This window comes from Cololabis saira, chromosome 13 (assembly GCF_033807715.1).
Source record: "Cololabis saira isolate AMF1-May2022 chromosome 13, fColSai1.1, whole genome shotgun sequence".
In the NCBI taxonomy this organism is placed as follows: domain Eukaryota; kingdom Metazoa; phylum Chordata; class Actinopteri; order Beloniformes; family Belonidae; genus Cololabis; species Cololabis saira.
In genome coordinates this window covers 11,071,304-11,087,591 of record NC_084599.1, presented here as the reverse complement: position 1 = coordinate 11,087,591, position 16,288 = coordinate 11,071,304, and the positions used below count along the sequence as shown (strand labels likewise).

General features: G+C 39.0%; 2 protein-coding genes across 2 annotated transcripts in view; both read right to left on the bottom strand.

The window, feature by feature from the left end:
* Nucleotides 1-7,696, bottom strand: part of ell (elongation factor RNA polymerase II) — a 42,125-nt gene extending 34,429 nt beyond the window's left edge. Inside the window, exon 1 of the mRNA XM_061737676.1 lies at nt 7,548-7,696. Within this exon, the coding sequence (XP_061593660.1) occupies nt 7,548-7,682 (135 nt within the window). The 5' untranslated portion in view covers nt 7,683-7,696. The remainder of the gene's footprint in view (nt 1-7,547) is intronic.
* A 738-nt stretch (nt 7,697-8,434) lies between these two features.
* Nucleotides 8,435-15,517, bottom strand: fkbp8 (FKBP prolyl isomerase 8). Its single transcript, XM_061737675.1, has 9 exons — nt 15,405-15,517; nt 14,440-14,682; nt 13,449-13,618; nt 13,194-13,282; nt 12,127-12,347; nt 11,732-11,904; nt 11,569-11,646; nt 9,920-10,057; nt 8,435-9,740 (listed from the first exon to the last, which is right to left on the bottom strand). Exons 2-9 carry the CDS (start codon nt 14,669-14,671, stop codon nt 9,654-9,656), a joined length of 1,188 nt encoding a protein of 395 aa, XP_061593659.1. The 5' UTR covers nt 14,672-14,682; nt 15,405-15,517; the 3' UTR covers nt 8,435-9,653.
* Between the last annotated feature and the right edge of the window lie 771 nt (nt 15,518-16,288).

The following is a 16,288-nucleotide window of genomic DNA, read 5'->3' as shown; positions in this document are numbered from 1 at the left end:
AAAGGCGTGTTTGTGGGCCAAACACTAAACTATGATCTATCCACCGTCTCTCAGAGAGGACACAGCAGGTCGGGGAGTCCGTGTGTGCAGTGACACCCGGTTGACATGGTCTCTTGTGGTTCCCTGCCACCGTGATAGAGGAACGCCATGACATTTAGAGTCATATTTGGCCTTAGTGGTTACGGTCATCTCTTGCAGCGTCTCATGATCTACTAAAACTGGGGAGTAAGCATTCCTTAAATAACCGTATTGCACAGACCAACCAGCATCAAGAAACAAAACCCTTACCCAGGCTACATTACTGTCTATACCATTCCTGTAGGTGCTGACATGGTGCTAAAATGTACAAAGCTTATACCTTGTCAAAAACAAAAAACACCAAAAGAGACTGAGAAAGGGATGCAGTTTATCTATGAGCACATACCTTTCACCACACAAAAGCTCTCCCCAGGGTTGCAATAGAGCCTTAATTAAAAATTAAGGAAAATGGCAATTACAAAGGTTGCACAGTTACAAGAAACAAAGAGATTCTAATCCAATGTTTAGTTTGTTGAAATAATTTGCAAAGCACTAAATATTATATAAGGTTTTCCTTTTGTCTTAATATGTCTGTTACTGCACTAGCCAAATAAAAACCCAACATATACAGTACCATCTGTGTTAGTGTGCTTAAAACCACTGTTCACAATTATAGAATTAGACAAATGTAGTTCTTAGTATAGTACTAAATTCTAAAAACAAAGAAAAACAGAAGTAAACACATCAGGTTCTCAGTCTACCATTACATTTTATACACAACTGACAATGGCCCGGTTTCCCAGATCAGTTAAGTAGCTCTTAACAGCGAAAGACTTCTTTCAAACCTTCTTAAGGAGCCTGTGAAAGAAGTCTTTCGCTGTCAAGAGCTACTTAACTGATCTGGGAAACCGGGCCAATGTGTGTCAAACTTCTATTAAGCTCAGATTGCAGCAAGGACATTGCGTTTACTAACGACTAGTTTACTGCCAAAACCGTGTGAGGTTTGTGTGTTTGTGCACATTTTTGTGGGGGCTTCTCAACATCAGTCCATCCATTTGATGGATGAGCATCTTCCGAATAGCCATTTTTAAATTTTACGCCAAGTTGTCTCACCCAGCATCTCCTGCAGCTTATCATGTAGTGGACAGACTGTAAATTGCTCTTAAAATGTAATGGTATAATATGAAAAGAAAGTTGTGAATTCGTATGATCTCGTGGGTAATATGGCAGAGAAATATATCAGTACTTGTGGCGGTTCTAGTACTGTCAATGAACATTAATATTGCATTTTAAATAACCTCTATTCTACCATGATGCTTAGGCTTTTTATATTATGAACACATTTTCCAACAATTTTTAGAAAACAACAACTTGTGAGCAGTGCTGAATCACACCACCATACACTGTCAACCAAATACTGGTATTTAAGAATATCACAGAGGTATAATTAAAACTCATCAGTCCTCTACATAATCTTCAGCTTACTGACACACTCTACTCTTACTCATTTCCTTGCTTATGTCACACCCAAGCAAAAAATAAAAATGAGTCTACTCTTCACTGTTGAGTTGAGATGTGCCGAGGAACCCAGCTGACAGTCACGTCTCGTACAGGAAGCTGTCCACACAGTCAACTAGGACTGTTTGATTAACTGTTGCACAATGTACAGCAAAACAATGACGCTTTCCTGATAACTAATTATGACGTATGAACAAGATATCAATGGGCTTGGCACCTGCATCACAATCTAATATTTTTGATAGCTGACACTAGAATGAGAAGAACAAGCCTATGGAGAGAGGGGAAAAAAAACTTGTTCTTTCACAATGCACACATTTATTCACTTAATGTTGTAATTTAATTTTACCTCTTTTGCCCTCGCTTTTCCAACTAAAAAGCAGTAGGCTGCAAGCCAATGTTAAAAATTATGAGGATGCAGATGTAAGCTCAATATGGGGTAGTGGAATGAGTTAAAATAATGGCAGCTTCATTTTATTTAAAAATTACATTTCAGCACATTCCACATATGCCCAGTCTATCAGATGATCCAATTTGTTCCTTTGCAACTCGATTTGTGCATATGGATATTGGGTTTCATGAACTCTTTTGTCAGTTAGTGTTCGTAGCAATGTCATGTGCTTTTGTTAAAAGGGCTTAGTACAAAGCCTGGGAGAAGATACAGAAGATGCTCAGACATTTTATGTGATGAAAAAAAGAAATTCACTATTCTGATCCCACACTGAAGTCCCGTGAAGTCGTGAAGTCAATGATATCATGTCACATAACAGGTAAATTACCTGGGGAGATGGAATTCATCAACTTTGCAGGAAATGCATGTTTATATTCAAATTTTGAATAATGCTCTCATTCTTTCAATCATAATGGAAATTTTGCAATTATCAAATCCTTTTTCCAGATGTATTAAAAGGTTTTTTGAGGAAAGACATCAACTCAATGATATGATCAGAAAGAAAAGTCTAGTTCTATAACCCATCAGAAATATATGGTGGTAATTGAAGATGTGGTATAAGAAGTCTCAACCCAGCTTAAGCTGGGCATACACTGTGCGATATTTTAAATCATTTGATTCAGCCCCATCTCACACTCCACGACCAGATCGCTGAGTTCAAAAGTTCGCAGCCCACGATTTATACACACTGTACATCCCGATGCTCTGATACGACCCGTCTGCTCACACTATACGTTCATAATCCTCACATCGGACGCATGTGTACTGGAACTGTTACGTCAAAAAGAAGTGGAAGAGGAGGAACCCCGAAGTGGGAGACAACAAAGATGCTCAGCAAAAACAAACGCGCTGCCTTAAACCTGAATTATGGTTCCGTGTTAAATCGACAGCGTAACCGTACGGTGCGGGTCGCTGCTGTACCCTACGCCGTAGGCTCTGCGTTGGTGTAACGCGGAACCATAAATCAGCCTTTAGCAATTTCTGCCATTCTGTGCGGCTATAAATGAAAAAAAGATTAGACAACGTCGTGATTGGACAATGAATTGGCTGGGCAGACGTGGGAAATGTGGTCTTTTTTTCCCTGCTATTAAAACATGTAATTTGTAATGTGAATTTGCAACACTTTAAACTACAAATAATAGTTTTTGACGTGGCATCAGAGATTGCGCATCCTCTCTGTGAAAGGATGAGGCCAGTCGGGTCGTACCTGCTTCAACTGTGATTCCTTCACGAGGAGCGACCGGGATTTCAAACACGTTTGATTTTCTTGCGAGCACACGATTTGTGATCAGGAGCTCGTTGTGATGTGTTAATCTCTCGTCGTTACCCCACGTTTACTACACGACCAACGATTGGGTCGAAATCCGCCCCCATCCAAAAAATAGTCGCACGACTGGAAAATCGGTTCAAAACAAGCCGACAATCGCACAGTGTATGCCCGGCTTAAGATGACCTGGTAACCTCTGTGTGAGAAATCTAAATGCTGTCAATGAAAAATACTTTTGATTATGGAGGTCCATGCCTCAAAGAATTCAAGCCATCATGACGCTAGAGAACAGGAGGTGCAACAAAGTACTTCACTTTTTGTGTTTGGTTATGATTTCCTCCCCCTTATGACTGAACGAGACTACAATTTTTCCTCCAGTTCATCTGTCAATACAGTTGCACTTTTTTTTCAATTTATTTTTTTCATACAAAATAAAAACAGCTGAATGAACAACTTTTCTTCCAGGTGTGTCAAGTGTGTTAATATTTAGACCAAAAACACAGTACTTGGAAAAGTAACGGACCATTATTTATTGCAATTTCTTTTTGTTTTTCCAATACTGATTTGCGAGGTCAGTATATTCGTGACAGTTTGTCCTACTCTTAGCTTTAATTTGTGCTGTTGGCTAAGGAGACAATGTTGCCTACTCAACAACACTGCAGCGGGCAGAAATAATTTAGACATTGGGAACACCGTCACATCTAAGCATGGTTACAGTATATCCAACAGGCTTTGACGTACACTCCTATTATCACGGGAAGCTACTGGTGTTCAGTTAGAGTGTGAATTTGATATCATTGGGCCTCAGTCATGAAATCTTTGCAAATCTATGAGTAGATTTACATAAATCACCTAACTAAAAACCTATTCTGGATTCACGGATGCTGCGTGAAATTCAAATGTGGTTCAAATGTGCATATTATAATGAGTTGATTGCATATTGGGAGGGTATTCCCATTGCTAATTAATTGGAAGAAATCGTCTTCAAAAGACCACTATATAAAATGAGGTGTAAAAGTGCATCCTCAACCTGCAGGTCTACCTGTGGGCATGGTGCACATTCAAAAAGAAAGAAAAAGAAACATATTTTAGACACAGAGATTGTATCAACTGGAGAAAATAAAACATGCCTCTACAAAAGTCAATAGCAAAATCTAAAGATAAGCTGATACTTTTCATATTATGAATTATATTGCTATGCATTGTGGGAGCAAGGTAAAGCCTTACTTCTAACACATTTTAAGAAATGGGTAGAAATAAATTTAGGCTAGACCACATTCATTTCCAGGTTTACAGTATAAAAGGTTTGTTGGCTTACAAATTATGTAGCTTCAAACAATAAAGTGGCAGAAAAACAGAACTTTGAATTGATTATTTATAATAATAAATGTTTTATTTAGAAGGGAAATATATGTTTTCTATTCCAGAAGTTACTTTTAAAGTTTAAGCAGTGCTTGTTAAATGAAACAACTTACTGCAGAATCATTCAATAATTTGCAGTTGCATCGTGAACTGGTTCTGCAGACAGACACTCGGGTACAATCAGGACTTCTGACACTGGAAAGCCTTGTTTCATAGCCATTTTGCGCACCTTCTTGCATTTATTGTGCAGGGTGCTGCTGCTTGCAACCATGCACAACCACTTTGCCTTCATGGCAACATTGGGGCATTTGATAATAGCCTCAGGCACTGCGTGGGTGTCTATCAGCATATAAAGTCAAATTAAAATCAACCCATTGACATTCTAAGCAACACAATATGAAGTTAAATATGCAAAATGCCTAGATGCATAGATTAAGATGATTGTGTTACATTTCAAAATTATTCTCCTGTTTAACACACATTTTAAGAGGTATAGTATAAAAATAGACCATGTCCGACATTAATGTGGTTGAATCTGAAAATAACCAATATTTATGTGCACTCATTTACACAGGTTTTACCCATGGTCAGGGGCAGGAGTAGATTGTATGTGCCGATGAAAAGTTTTAACAAATAACATTTTCATGAAAGCTGTACATTTTGCTTTGAATACTTAAAAATGTGTTCTGCTTACATTTCTGACTCAGTGTGTATCCAATAAATACAGGGAGCATGATGCATCATTTATGAATAATTGACAGTCCAAAGTAAGACAAAGTGAGATTGCCACAAGTGTCAACTTAAATGATGACTCTGCACAAAAGGAAAAAACAAAAACAACTCATACTCAAGGACATCCAGAGCATTCCAGAAACCTGTCACTTATTTTGGCATTTTATTTCCAATAGGGAAAAACTGTTATAAATGTTACCTAAATGAACGAACATACAGGAGCATCAAGTCCTGTATCTATGTGAGATTCTAATCAAGGAGTGGATCCTACTTATCTGTTCCCTATGGACCAGATATTGTAGAAGCATAAAACCTAAAAAACATATCTCTGCTGCTCATGGGTATGAAGCTAACAAACATTAAGAGGTCAAGAATAAATCCACTAGCACACACAATCTGCAGCCTCTGCTATATTTCTATTGTTGACCAAGTTAATGGATGCAGTTGATTATCGTAATAGGGAAAAAAACAAAAATTGGTATCGACAAGTCAATCTTTGCATCTATTCCTTTCATCTAAACTGGAATATTCTTCTAACAGCTGCAGCTGTAGGACTGCAAGACAATACCAAACTCATGTGTCAATACAGCAAAAACTTTCAACAAAAAATAAGTTGTATGAGAGAAGTTTAAGAATAATGTAAAGTGTACTCTCTTTTTATGCGTGAAATCAATTATTAGAGCAAATTAATATATTCTAATATAAACTTGCATAGGAACGTACATGGAAAGAGACTTTTCATGACCATTAAGACGTGTTAGCAGAGATCCCCAGTCATCCAGGTCATGGTAATCCTATGTGCTGGAATAGAAGGCTCTACTTCTATTTAAGCACTAGAATCGTGAGGGTGATTGAGCCGGAAAAATAAGTTAACTCTCCTGCTGCATGTGAAAAAAAATATATACAACATTTTTTTTTTTTTAAGTTATATGAATAAAAAGGAACTTATTTCCAGTCACAAATGCTTTGAACGACAGACAGTGACAAAATGCCACAAACCACCGATAACATCTTCAAATGAAAGGGTAGTTTTGGGGAGAGGCCAAATAGGGATAAAGCTAACCCAAAATAACCAGTAATGAAGCTACATGAAGTAGTAAAGATCTACCTGGGTAGCATGCAATATGTGTCATGGCACAATACAATTAAGGTAATATAGGTTGTATTTATTGCCAGTGCACCTTTAGTGTGCCTCAGATTTATCAAAGCAAACGTCTACCTACAACCAGTTACCTTATCCAGTTTTATACTTGAGGTTTTCTCAGCTGCAGTGTTGCTGTGCAGCCAGTGAAAGCTGCAGATAAAGCCAAGCGTTTCCCTGTCAAATATTTATAGAAGCTGAAACGTTAGATGGCTACCAACAGACTTAAAGCCCTCGGCACAAGCAGCCAAGCCAGCAAAAAAAAGCTGAAGCGCAGACCAGTTCAAGTAAAGAGACCACATCTTGGATCCTGCTGGGATTCTGGCTGGGAATGAACAAAAAAAAAAAAAAAGCCATCACTAGCGTGACTGGAGTATTTTTTTCCCCCAAAACTATTCCCAATGTCGTCACCAAACAACTGAGGCGAAGCTTTTGTGGAGTGAACAAGTTAAAAGGGCCAGGATTTAAATACCCCAGTGGGGCTGATGCCATGGGCGGTCCAGACTCCAGGCCAGTGGAGCTAGCAAACACTGGACAAACATTCTGACAGCTTATCAAAGTTTCTGGGAAGTACATCTCACACTTCCAGCTGACAATCCAACAGGTTTTTAAGGACATTTTAATATGGCAGGTTAAGGTTGAAACTGCTCTGACACAGAGACAGCCCACTGCGATGAGACAGGCAGTAAAGCTGGGGCTGGGGGGGAAATGTCCGACTTTAGAGCTCAACAGTCGGCCAGGAAAGCAGCATAACCCTCCCTAGAAAACAAAACACCCCCAAACACACACAAATCTCAATTTCAGGCTTTATTTCGGGAGCTTTGACGCCCCAGTCCTCCCCCCGGTGGTCCCCGCTGGTGCGGGGCTCCGTGAGCGCCGTGGTCGGCAGGACTAAAAGGGCTGATTTATGGTCCCGCGTTAAAACGACGCAGAACCCTACGCCGTAGGGCTCTGCGTCGATTTGACGCGGGACCATAAATCAGCCTTGAGAGCGGTGACTGACCTCCCGGAGCCTGCCTGGGACCGACGTGACAACGGGGCCGCGGAGAGCCGCTTACCTTGCCGCTCTGGAAGCCCTCGAACGCCCTCAGCGCGCTGTCAGTGAGTTTGACGTGAAAGACGGTGATGTTGCAGCCGTTGCTCACTCTTCCACAGGACAGTCCGTAGCACTGCTCCTCCTTCAGCGACGCCATCTTGCCACCGTTCCCACCACGCGCACGGACGCACTGTCGTCGACCAGAAACTCCCGTTGCTTTTTTAATGAATATTCAATGATCGACGATGAAGTCACCGCCGAGCACCAAACAAGCCTAAAACAGCTTTTAAAAAAAGACAAATAAATACTGTAGTGTTTATTTACGCCCGCTGTGATATATGCAAAGTTAAAACAATATTTGACAATAATTTAATAATTGTTTTATTTTTTACACTATTTTAAAAAGAGAGATTGATATTAAACGATCATTTTCACGTGTTATATATACATTTATATATATATAAATATATATATTTATATTTTTATGGGCGATAAAAATGACCGACAGCGTGCAAAATCAGGTATTTCCCATCAGTAACGCGTAGGAAGAGGGAAAAGATAGGTCATCTATTACGTCAGCGAAACGTCAGCGTCTGAAGGAGAGCGAAAACAACGCGCACACACTGCCGGCGGATATCCAGAAAACCTCGGAATGTCCAGCTGTAAACAGAGAGGGGGAAATGATCGAGAAGCTATGCACTGTTGGGAGCCGTCACAACGCAAATATGATCTAATGTCATGCAATAGGAGGTATTTCAAATGCATTCTTCACTACCCAGCAGCCATCTGTCTGTATCAATTATTATAACAGGCATAAATAACGTGTAACGACAGCTGGTGAACCCTACATGAAGTCCTTCAAATGAGTCCATCTGTCAGTAAAAGATAATTAGATCAAGGACACGCTGGTTTGATAAAACAACTTTTATTGTGATGAATAGAAAATTCTAAAATGCAGGGAATGCCAGAAACCAGTTTGTCATCAAATATTTAAAAATGTTGGAACATTTGGTTCAATTAGTCTATTTACTATTCCAGGAAAGCCACCATCTTGTAGTAACATTTATGTTGTAAAACAAGCAAGAACAGTAGAACACATATAGGAACATGATTTAAGGACAACTTCTCATGCAATCTTAAAGTCTACTGAAGTACAACTTTCAACATTTGATCTCATCAACAAAACTTGAGGTATAATTAATTAATATCAAGGAATAAACTACTTCCACTCTGCAATCAATGTGGTCCATGAGCCACAATCTAACATGTAAATCTGAGCACTGAAGTGTAAAGATAACCGCAAACTGTCACTTTCAATCCAATACAAGAACTCTGTATATTTACATAGGACGTTTGCCCAGTTTTGTTTATATTGTGAAGTATGTCTATGCATTATACCACAGCATTCTTTCACTTGTGAGTACTTCCTTCATATCAGCTGAGGGAAAACTGAAAACTTAAGCACTGTAGTACATCTTCAAGGGCTGTTGTATTGCACGTCTTGTTTATAAATTATTTATTATTACTACTTTGGTCACTTTAATGTATGTATTTATGTGTAAAAATAAAAAGGTGGAAAGAGTAGTGCACAGCCGAGTACCTTGTGTTCCTCAGACAAAAGGGAGTAATTTGACAAACATTTTAGCACAAAAAAATGAAATCACATCCTGTGGATAATAAATATCTTTTACAGCACAACATAGTATTTTGATACCTCAGCATAAATAAAGGACCATAATCATTTGAGCATGTGTAGAAAAACAAATCTTTTAAATATCTTCTATCTGAATGTGGTCTCATCTACTTTTCTTCTCAAAACTATTATATTTGTTCCCATCATTGACTACCCACAACAAAAACAATGACAACAGGGGGAAAAAAAAGGCATGAAATATGACAGATATGCATGACCGTATGCATTTACAAGGCTGGAAATGTATTTCCACGATGCAATTAGTGAGGCTTATTTGTCACACATATTTCTCAAACACAGTAGAGAAAAGAGAGTGACGGTGAAGTGGCGACAGACATTTCCACCCTCTTTGGTCGGAAGGTGCTCCCAGATGTGCTGCAGTGTTTATGCTCTCACACTGCTTTTGAGTCATGAAGTCATCGTCGCAGGCTCACTTCAATTTCTGGCAGCTATGACGACAGATAAAGCTACACTGCCGATGGCAACTGCAGTGGCTCCAAAAAGCCACTTCCAGCTGAGACCCTGCAAAAAGAGAAGATGTTGAGTGAGCTAATATCAGGACACGGGTCAAAGCTCAGGAAGAACCCATGAATCCTATCTGATTTTAATTTACATGTCTAAAAGAACAACTGAAAAACATAATTCAGTGATTGACAGTTATCCTACATTTAACACATTCCTTAACTTTAAGATTGTCTCACCCATGAAGACTTGGCCCGGGGTTTCTGCGTGCTGCTACCAGGAGAAGGGTTACCCAGCATTTTCTTATACATGGCCTGCTCTGCCCCCCTCTGCTCCGAGTGCTTCTTCACCAGTTTGGAAAGTTCAGCATGGATTGTCTACACACAACAGACAAGACATAAATGTTGCAGGCTCCAGGTCAAATTTCAAACCACGTCGGCATGCCGTTATCCTGCTCTTCAGGAAACAAATTCTTGCTGCTTTTCAACAAAAATAACCCAACATAATTGTGTTTTTTCTTTTTTTAAGAGTAAAATGTCAAGATGACATCAACCTTAAATAACCAGAGACAAGGTAGTCCCTATGTGGTTAAGACAGCATAAAAAAAGTTACAAAACATTCTACAAAATGAAATAAATGCAAAATAAATAAATGCAGAAAATACAAAAAAAAAACACAATTGTTTATTTCATTTTACATTGCCTTTCAATAAATCCCAAGCCTGCTTCACATAATCCTGCCTTTTGCCCCACATATCCACACCATATTCCTGGATAAGGGTTAGATTATTGTTCCAGCATGGGCTAAAGATATGAGTCACTTCACCGTCTTAAAGCTGGCGTCTGACTAAGCAAATTATTACTGGAGAAATAAAAAAATATGTACTAAGTATATTTACTTTACAAAGACTCAGAACCATTTAGGGAGAACAGAAACAGAATAATTTAAGATTTAAAGTATGGTTATGGATGGAAAACAAAACAACATTTTCCTTAGGGGTAAGGATCAAAGATGTAACTGTTGTCCTATCAGTATCTGTTTGTTCAAGTACTGTGCTGAGATGTATGATGAGAATCTCAATTGGAAATGTCAAGTCTGCATGTCCTTTCATAAAAGGACACAAGAACAAAAGCCCTCTCTTCAATTTAAATGCAAGATAGGCGGTGTGTAAAAACGTACAGTATTTCCTCAGTGCTTGAAGAAGAGAGAAATAGTGCATCATCTTGTCACATAATGCACCCATTTAATACTTCCTCATTAATTATATTGAGTGTCTCTTCATACAGCATTAAAAATAAACCAAAGCGTCATGTCAGCACTGGGTTAAAACACGCTATTAGAAACATAGAAGGACGTCAGTTATTAGGCAGTGTACATGTTTAGATCATATATTTAAAAACAATATTTCTAAATTCTTCTGGTTTCCACTTACACAAAGTCATATGAATAAATCAGTTCATTTAAGATGTAATGTTACACCGCATGTGTTGGCTGAAAAGTGGTGTGCAGGCTGTGTGCTGTTGACAGATTGGTGTAGGATTGAAGTGGGGAGTTCTGGCCATAAGTGCCATCCTGCTGCTGCTGGTCCAAGAAGCCCACACATTTGACAAGCTCTATCAAGAGCCCTTGTATAGCCAAAGAACCACACTACCCCAGCTGCATGAGCAGGAGGCAAGAAACCGTGCCTATGCATTAGATATGGATGGGATGCAGGGTGAACCTATTTACAGCTACAACATGAAAATAGATCCTCTGAAATGTTGAATCAGCAGTCCACCTGACCTTGCTTTCAACTGTTGATATTTTACACCCTGGTGCCATCTACTGGCCATAAAAGCAGGCTGTCGTTGTACTTTACCAAATACTAATGAAATAGAGCTAAAAGTACCTTGTTGCTTGGATCCAGTTTCAATGCCTTCCTCAATGTTTGAATGGCTTCTGAATATTCACCTTGCAAAGCTAGTACCTAAGGTGAGAACGCACAACAGTTATTAAGGAGATCTTGCAGTAACCAACTGAGAGAAAATTGAAAGAAGAAAAGCAACGTGTACTTTGCCCGTGCGGAAAAGTGCTTTTATGTTATCCGGCTGATGTTCAAGTGCAGAGACACAAGACTTAAGAGCTGCGTCATGGTGTTCCAGTTTCAGCTGGGAAGCAGCCATGTTGTTCAGACACTTTACTTTCACGTCCAACAGCTCAGTCTCCTCGTCAGGGGTGATATCAACTGTCCCAGAAAAAACAAGAACAAACAAACAGAGTCAGAGAAACTTGGACTTAAATTCTAATTAATACAACTGTGACTCTTTATCATCTTTTCTTAGTCTCTCATGGATATGCTGTGGGTTTAAACCACACATCTTGGAAAGAGCTTTTATTCTAAAGTAGACTCCAACACCTAAAAAACAACTAAATTCACTGACGCCCAAGTCACTGACATCCATCTCACCTTTGGAACTAGATTCCGTTATCTGCAGGGCAATGCTATACGAGTTAACAGCAAAAGCATAGTCCCCACGCTGGTAGTAGACATTGCCCCTCTCTCTTTTTTGGTTGGAAAGGGCAATCTTCTCTGTGGGGGTCAGCAGTTCCAGGTCAGGAGAATCAGCAGCTTCCAGCAGTTCCACTTCAAAAGACAGCTCCGCATATGGGGGTACCTTAGGTTCAAGACTGGCAAGGGGAGGAGACAGCCAGATTTAAGGACTGATTAACAGACATGGACATCAAATATCTAATTATTGACATTCTAAATAATACAATTTTCCAATAAGCTGCTTATAGAACATTTGTTTAAGTTGTCTGTTTTAATAGTTTAAGAGTATGATTCTCTTAACAGCACCTTATGCATGTTGTTTTCTCCAGAATATAATGCAATGACACCAAACAACGTTGATGGCATAGTGGTAGCACAAACGGTTGTTGTGCTGTGTCCTAAATTGGCTAAAACTTTATCTACATCCTCTAATTTATAGGCAGAACATATTTATTGCTCCTCCTGTTCAACCTGAGGAGGTGGTAAAAAGTGAAACAAAGGTGAGACAATTTCTGTGAGCCCAGGATGAGTTGGTGTCGTACAAAGGTAACAGTTTAACAGGGAAGATTTTCTATGTTGATATGACAACTGCTGTGTGAAAAGCGCTCGTTGTGAGATTGCCCCTTTGTGCTGTCACCTCACTGAAAACAAAGTCACTAATCATGAGTCTCACAGACAGACTTCACTTTACTCAGAAAATACCTAAACCTTCATTATTTTATTTTTTTTTAATTTTTGCACTGATTTTAAAATTAATAGATAAGTGTGGAAAACATGTAGGGGCCAAGCTGAAACCAGCTTTACTTGCAGAGTCCATTTTAAATCTGTTCATCTGTAAACACTTAGTTCCAGACTAGGAACTGGACCTGAAACAGGCACTCAGTTGAATGAAGGTATCCGTGAGAATCAACACGAATGGATGTTGAAGAGTCTTTTTTTTAACTGCTTTATCAAGCAATTTAAATCATTTTCCATTTTCCTACCTTCCTTTGGTACCATATGCATATTTTGCGTCACTTTGGATGAGGGCCTTCTCTCCAATTTCCATAAGCATAACTGTTAGATCCAGTGCCTATAGTAAAAGGAAATAAAAGGTAAATAGGTGGTAAATTACTGGCACAAACATTGTAAGTGATGTTATTGGTGTAACAGGCTTCACAGTTGGAAATATAAGAAACCTATCTAAGAATCCTTAGCCTCTCAAAAGAAAAATAAAAGCAAACAAGAAAGGTGTTCACCTGGATAACATCACCATCTCCTAGAGTGAAAGAGAGATTATGTTGCTCCTCTACAAGAGTCCCATCCACTAGGAATGTTTTAAGGTTAATCTTCACATTCTGTCCTTTCTGAGGTCGGCTGTCTCGACCTTTCCCCGCCTCAATGACTTTTTTCTTCAGTTGGTCATTACCTGCAGAGAAACAGTATTAATAGCCATCAGTGGCCCGATTAGCATGCACACTTTTGTTTCTGTTAACTATTTACATGAGATATTACTTAATCTGATCTCCTGTGTGTATCTCTTTGTACGAGACAGGTGACCTGTGTACATTACAGCACATAGTATTGTTTTACAATATTATTTCCTATCAAAACAGAGATTTGTTTCTACTTCAGTGCAATAGTTGATGGGATTTGTTTAATTTGAATGAAAATGATGGCGCAGCTACGGCTCGATTTGTATTGTTCACTGGAATTGTATCTTATTATGAAACGATTAATACCACATCTCTTAATCTGGTTTAAATTTCAGAAGGGTTGGGTGTTATTATGAAGCATTTTCTGTGCAGTTGGACAAACAAACTGTAATCAGAAAACAGTACTCCATGTAAACGCACTCAGTAAAACCAAACTGATCTCTGTCCGGCGGAGGAATGAATCATAAGCCAAATATTTGTTTGAAGACCATAAAACCTTGAAATGCGAATTGTACAACCAGTATCAAGGTTCTTGCGCCGTAACACTGCATACACAGTGCAAAATAAGTGAGCAACAGAAGGAAAATCCAAAAAGAAACAATGATAGAAAACGATTCAGTTGCTACATTTCAAAAAAGGCTGAAGTCAATGAATTTACCCAATATAAACTGTTGTGGAGCATCCTGTTAGCTTTAACTCATTACTCTCCCAGGTCCACATGCTTACCAACATAATTACCTTAAAGACTTATCTAAAACCTTCCAGATGAATGTATTATACAAAAATCTGTCATGTTATTGAACATGGCTCATACCTAATACATCCAACCATTCATCGACTTGGCCCGAAGGGTCTGGGTCTTCATCTGCAGTTTTCTTCACTGTGTCATCTGTATGTTTGCCCTTCCCACCTCCCGCATCTTCCAGAGGTGGAGGATCATCATCATCAATATCTTCCTCATCTAAAACCTCAAAGTCCTCGCCGCTGTCCAGCAGAGAGGGCTGGCCGCTCTTCTTACGCTCCTCTGAAGCGTCCAGCGTCTCCATCTCTTTCAATCCTGATCAATCAATCAATCAAATTATATTCATATAGCACCTTTCATCCAGGTACATGAAATACAAAGTGCTTTGACATTTTGACTGAAAAATAAGCGTAATAAACAAAAAAATAAAAACTGGGAGACCAATGCACACTGACATACAATATAGTTAATTAAAATGAAAATCCTTTTGAAAACTCAATGTTAAGTCTTAATGACATAAAAGCCCAACTAAAGCCTGAATTATGGTTCCGCGTTAAATCGACGCAGAGCCTACGCCGTAGGGTACGGCGTAACGTACGCGGCGACGCGCTCCGTACGGTGCGTTGGTGTAACGCGGAACCATAAATCAGCCTTTACTGTATAAACACTCATCTAGGTGCAGGTAGGATATGTACAACTTTTTAACTTATCACTCAACAATTATGATCAGTAATCCAGTCAAACATAACATATTTAGATATGTTGACAATTTCAAGATAACCTCACCTGTTAAATGTTGCGTTTGAGCACTAAAAGGTAGCTAAACGTTTCCAGAAGTTTCTAACAACTTGTCCGGCTGCTGCTAACAGCTTAGCAGGTAGCATTAGCTGCTGCGTGTGCCTTAGCAACCTACGGCAGAGAGCATCTTCCCACTGCTATGCTGCGGTTTTGTTGATTTGTATTGGTTTATTGTTGTATCAGTGTGTCTAAATGCCCCGTTCATCAAATGTTACAATCATAAATAAAGTAAATCTTACCTCCAAACGGCCGTATTTTGGTCCTGAGCGGCGTAGGCTTCCTGCAGCTTAGTGTGTGAAGTTAGACTGATGTTGGTTACCCAAAAAACCGGCGTACGTACGTTAGTGCTGCGCGACCAGACTCAAACTGACTTCGTTCTGTTATCAACCAAGCCAATGGCAGTTCCCTGTTAACCTTGAGCTCCTGCACGTCAATTGGACATTGTGTGCAAGTCAATATTTTTCCTAAAACAAATGTTTGTTTGTTTTTTCATTCGAAACTAGTTAACAAAGTACACTCAATTTAAGATTTAAGTAAAAAAAAAAAAAAAAAAGAACCCTGGTAATATATAATCCGGATGAAAAAAAGAACACTAATATATAATGAGTCTTCAGTCAAATTGCAAGAACTGGCATTAATACAGATCATATAATCCTCATGAGAACCAGAGACACTCCCAGACTGCACAGGAAGAGATGAGAATATCTAAAGAAATTAACGCATCTAGAGATACAGTGTTTTGAATTATCTGAACATTTTAATAAAATGTCCAGTGGTAATGAACTGCAATGGCACAAACATGCCACTGTGTGGTTTTGTAATCACTGTATGCATCACACTGAAGCTGGATCAGATTAAGGAGGGAAGAGTTGTGTCAGTAGCTCGGACATACATTTTGTCATAAGCGTGTCTAATGTTAAGTCTATAAGACCTATTCCAAGTAGCTAGAAGTTTCTTTGACTAAATTTGCAAACATCATTAGAAAGTAGCCTACAGCATATGGTCCTTCTGGCTGTATAGCCAACTTCCCAGGATGTAGTTGCAAGACGAAATTCAATCCCAAATTAGTAAGAAGGAAAAAGAGAAAAGGAAAGCTTTGGGACATTAAATTGAACTCTGAACT

Coding starts and splice junctions, on each gene's coding strand:
- fkbp8 (XM_061737675.1), bottom strand. CDS start 14,671: ATGGAGACGCTGGACGCTTCAGAGGAGCGTAAGAAGAGCGGCCAGCCC. Junction 13,283..13,448: donor GAGATGGTGATGTTATCCAG/GTGAACACCTTT, acceptor CTTTTACTATAG/GCACTGGATCTAACAGTTAT. Junction 12,348..13,193: donor GCATATGGTACCAAAGGAAG/GTAGGAAAATGG, acceptor TCCCCTTGCCAG/TCTTGAACCTAAGGTACCCC.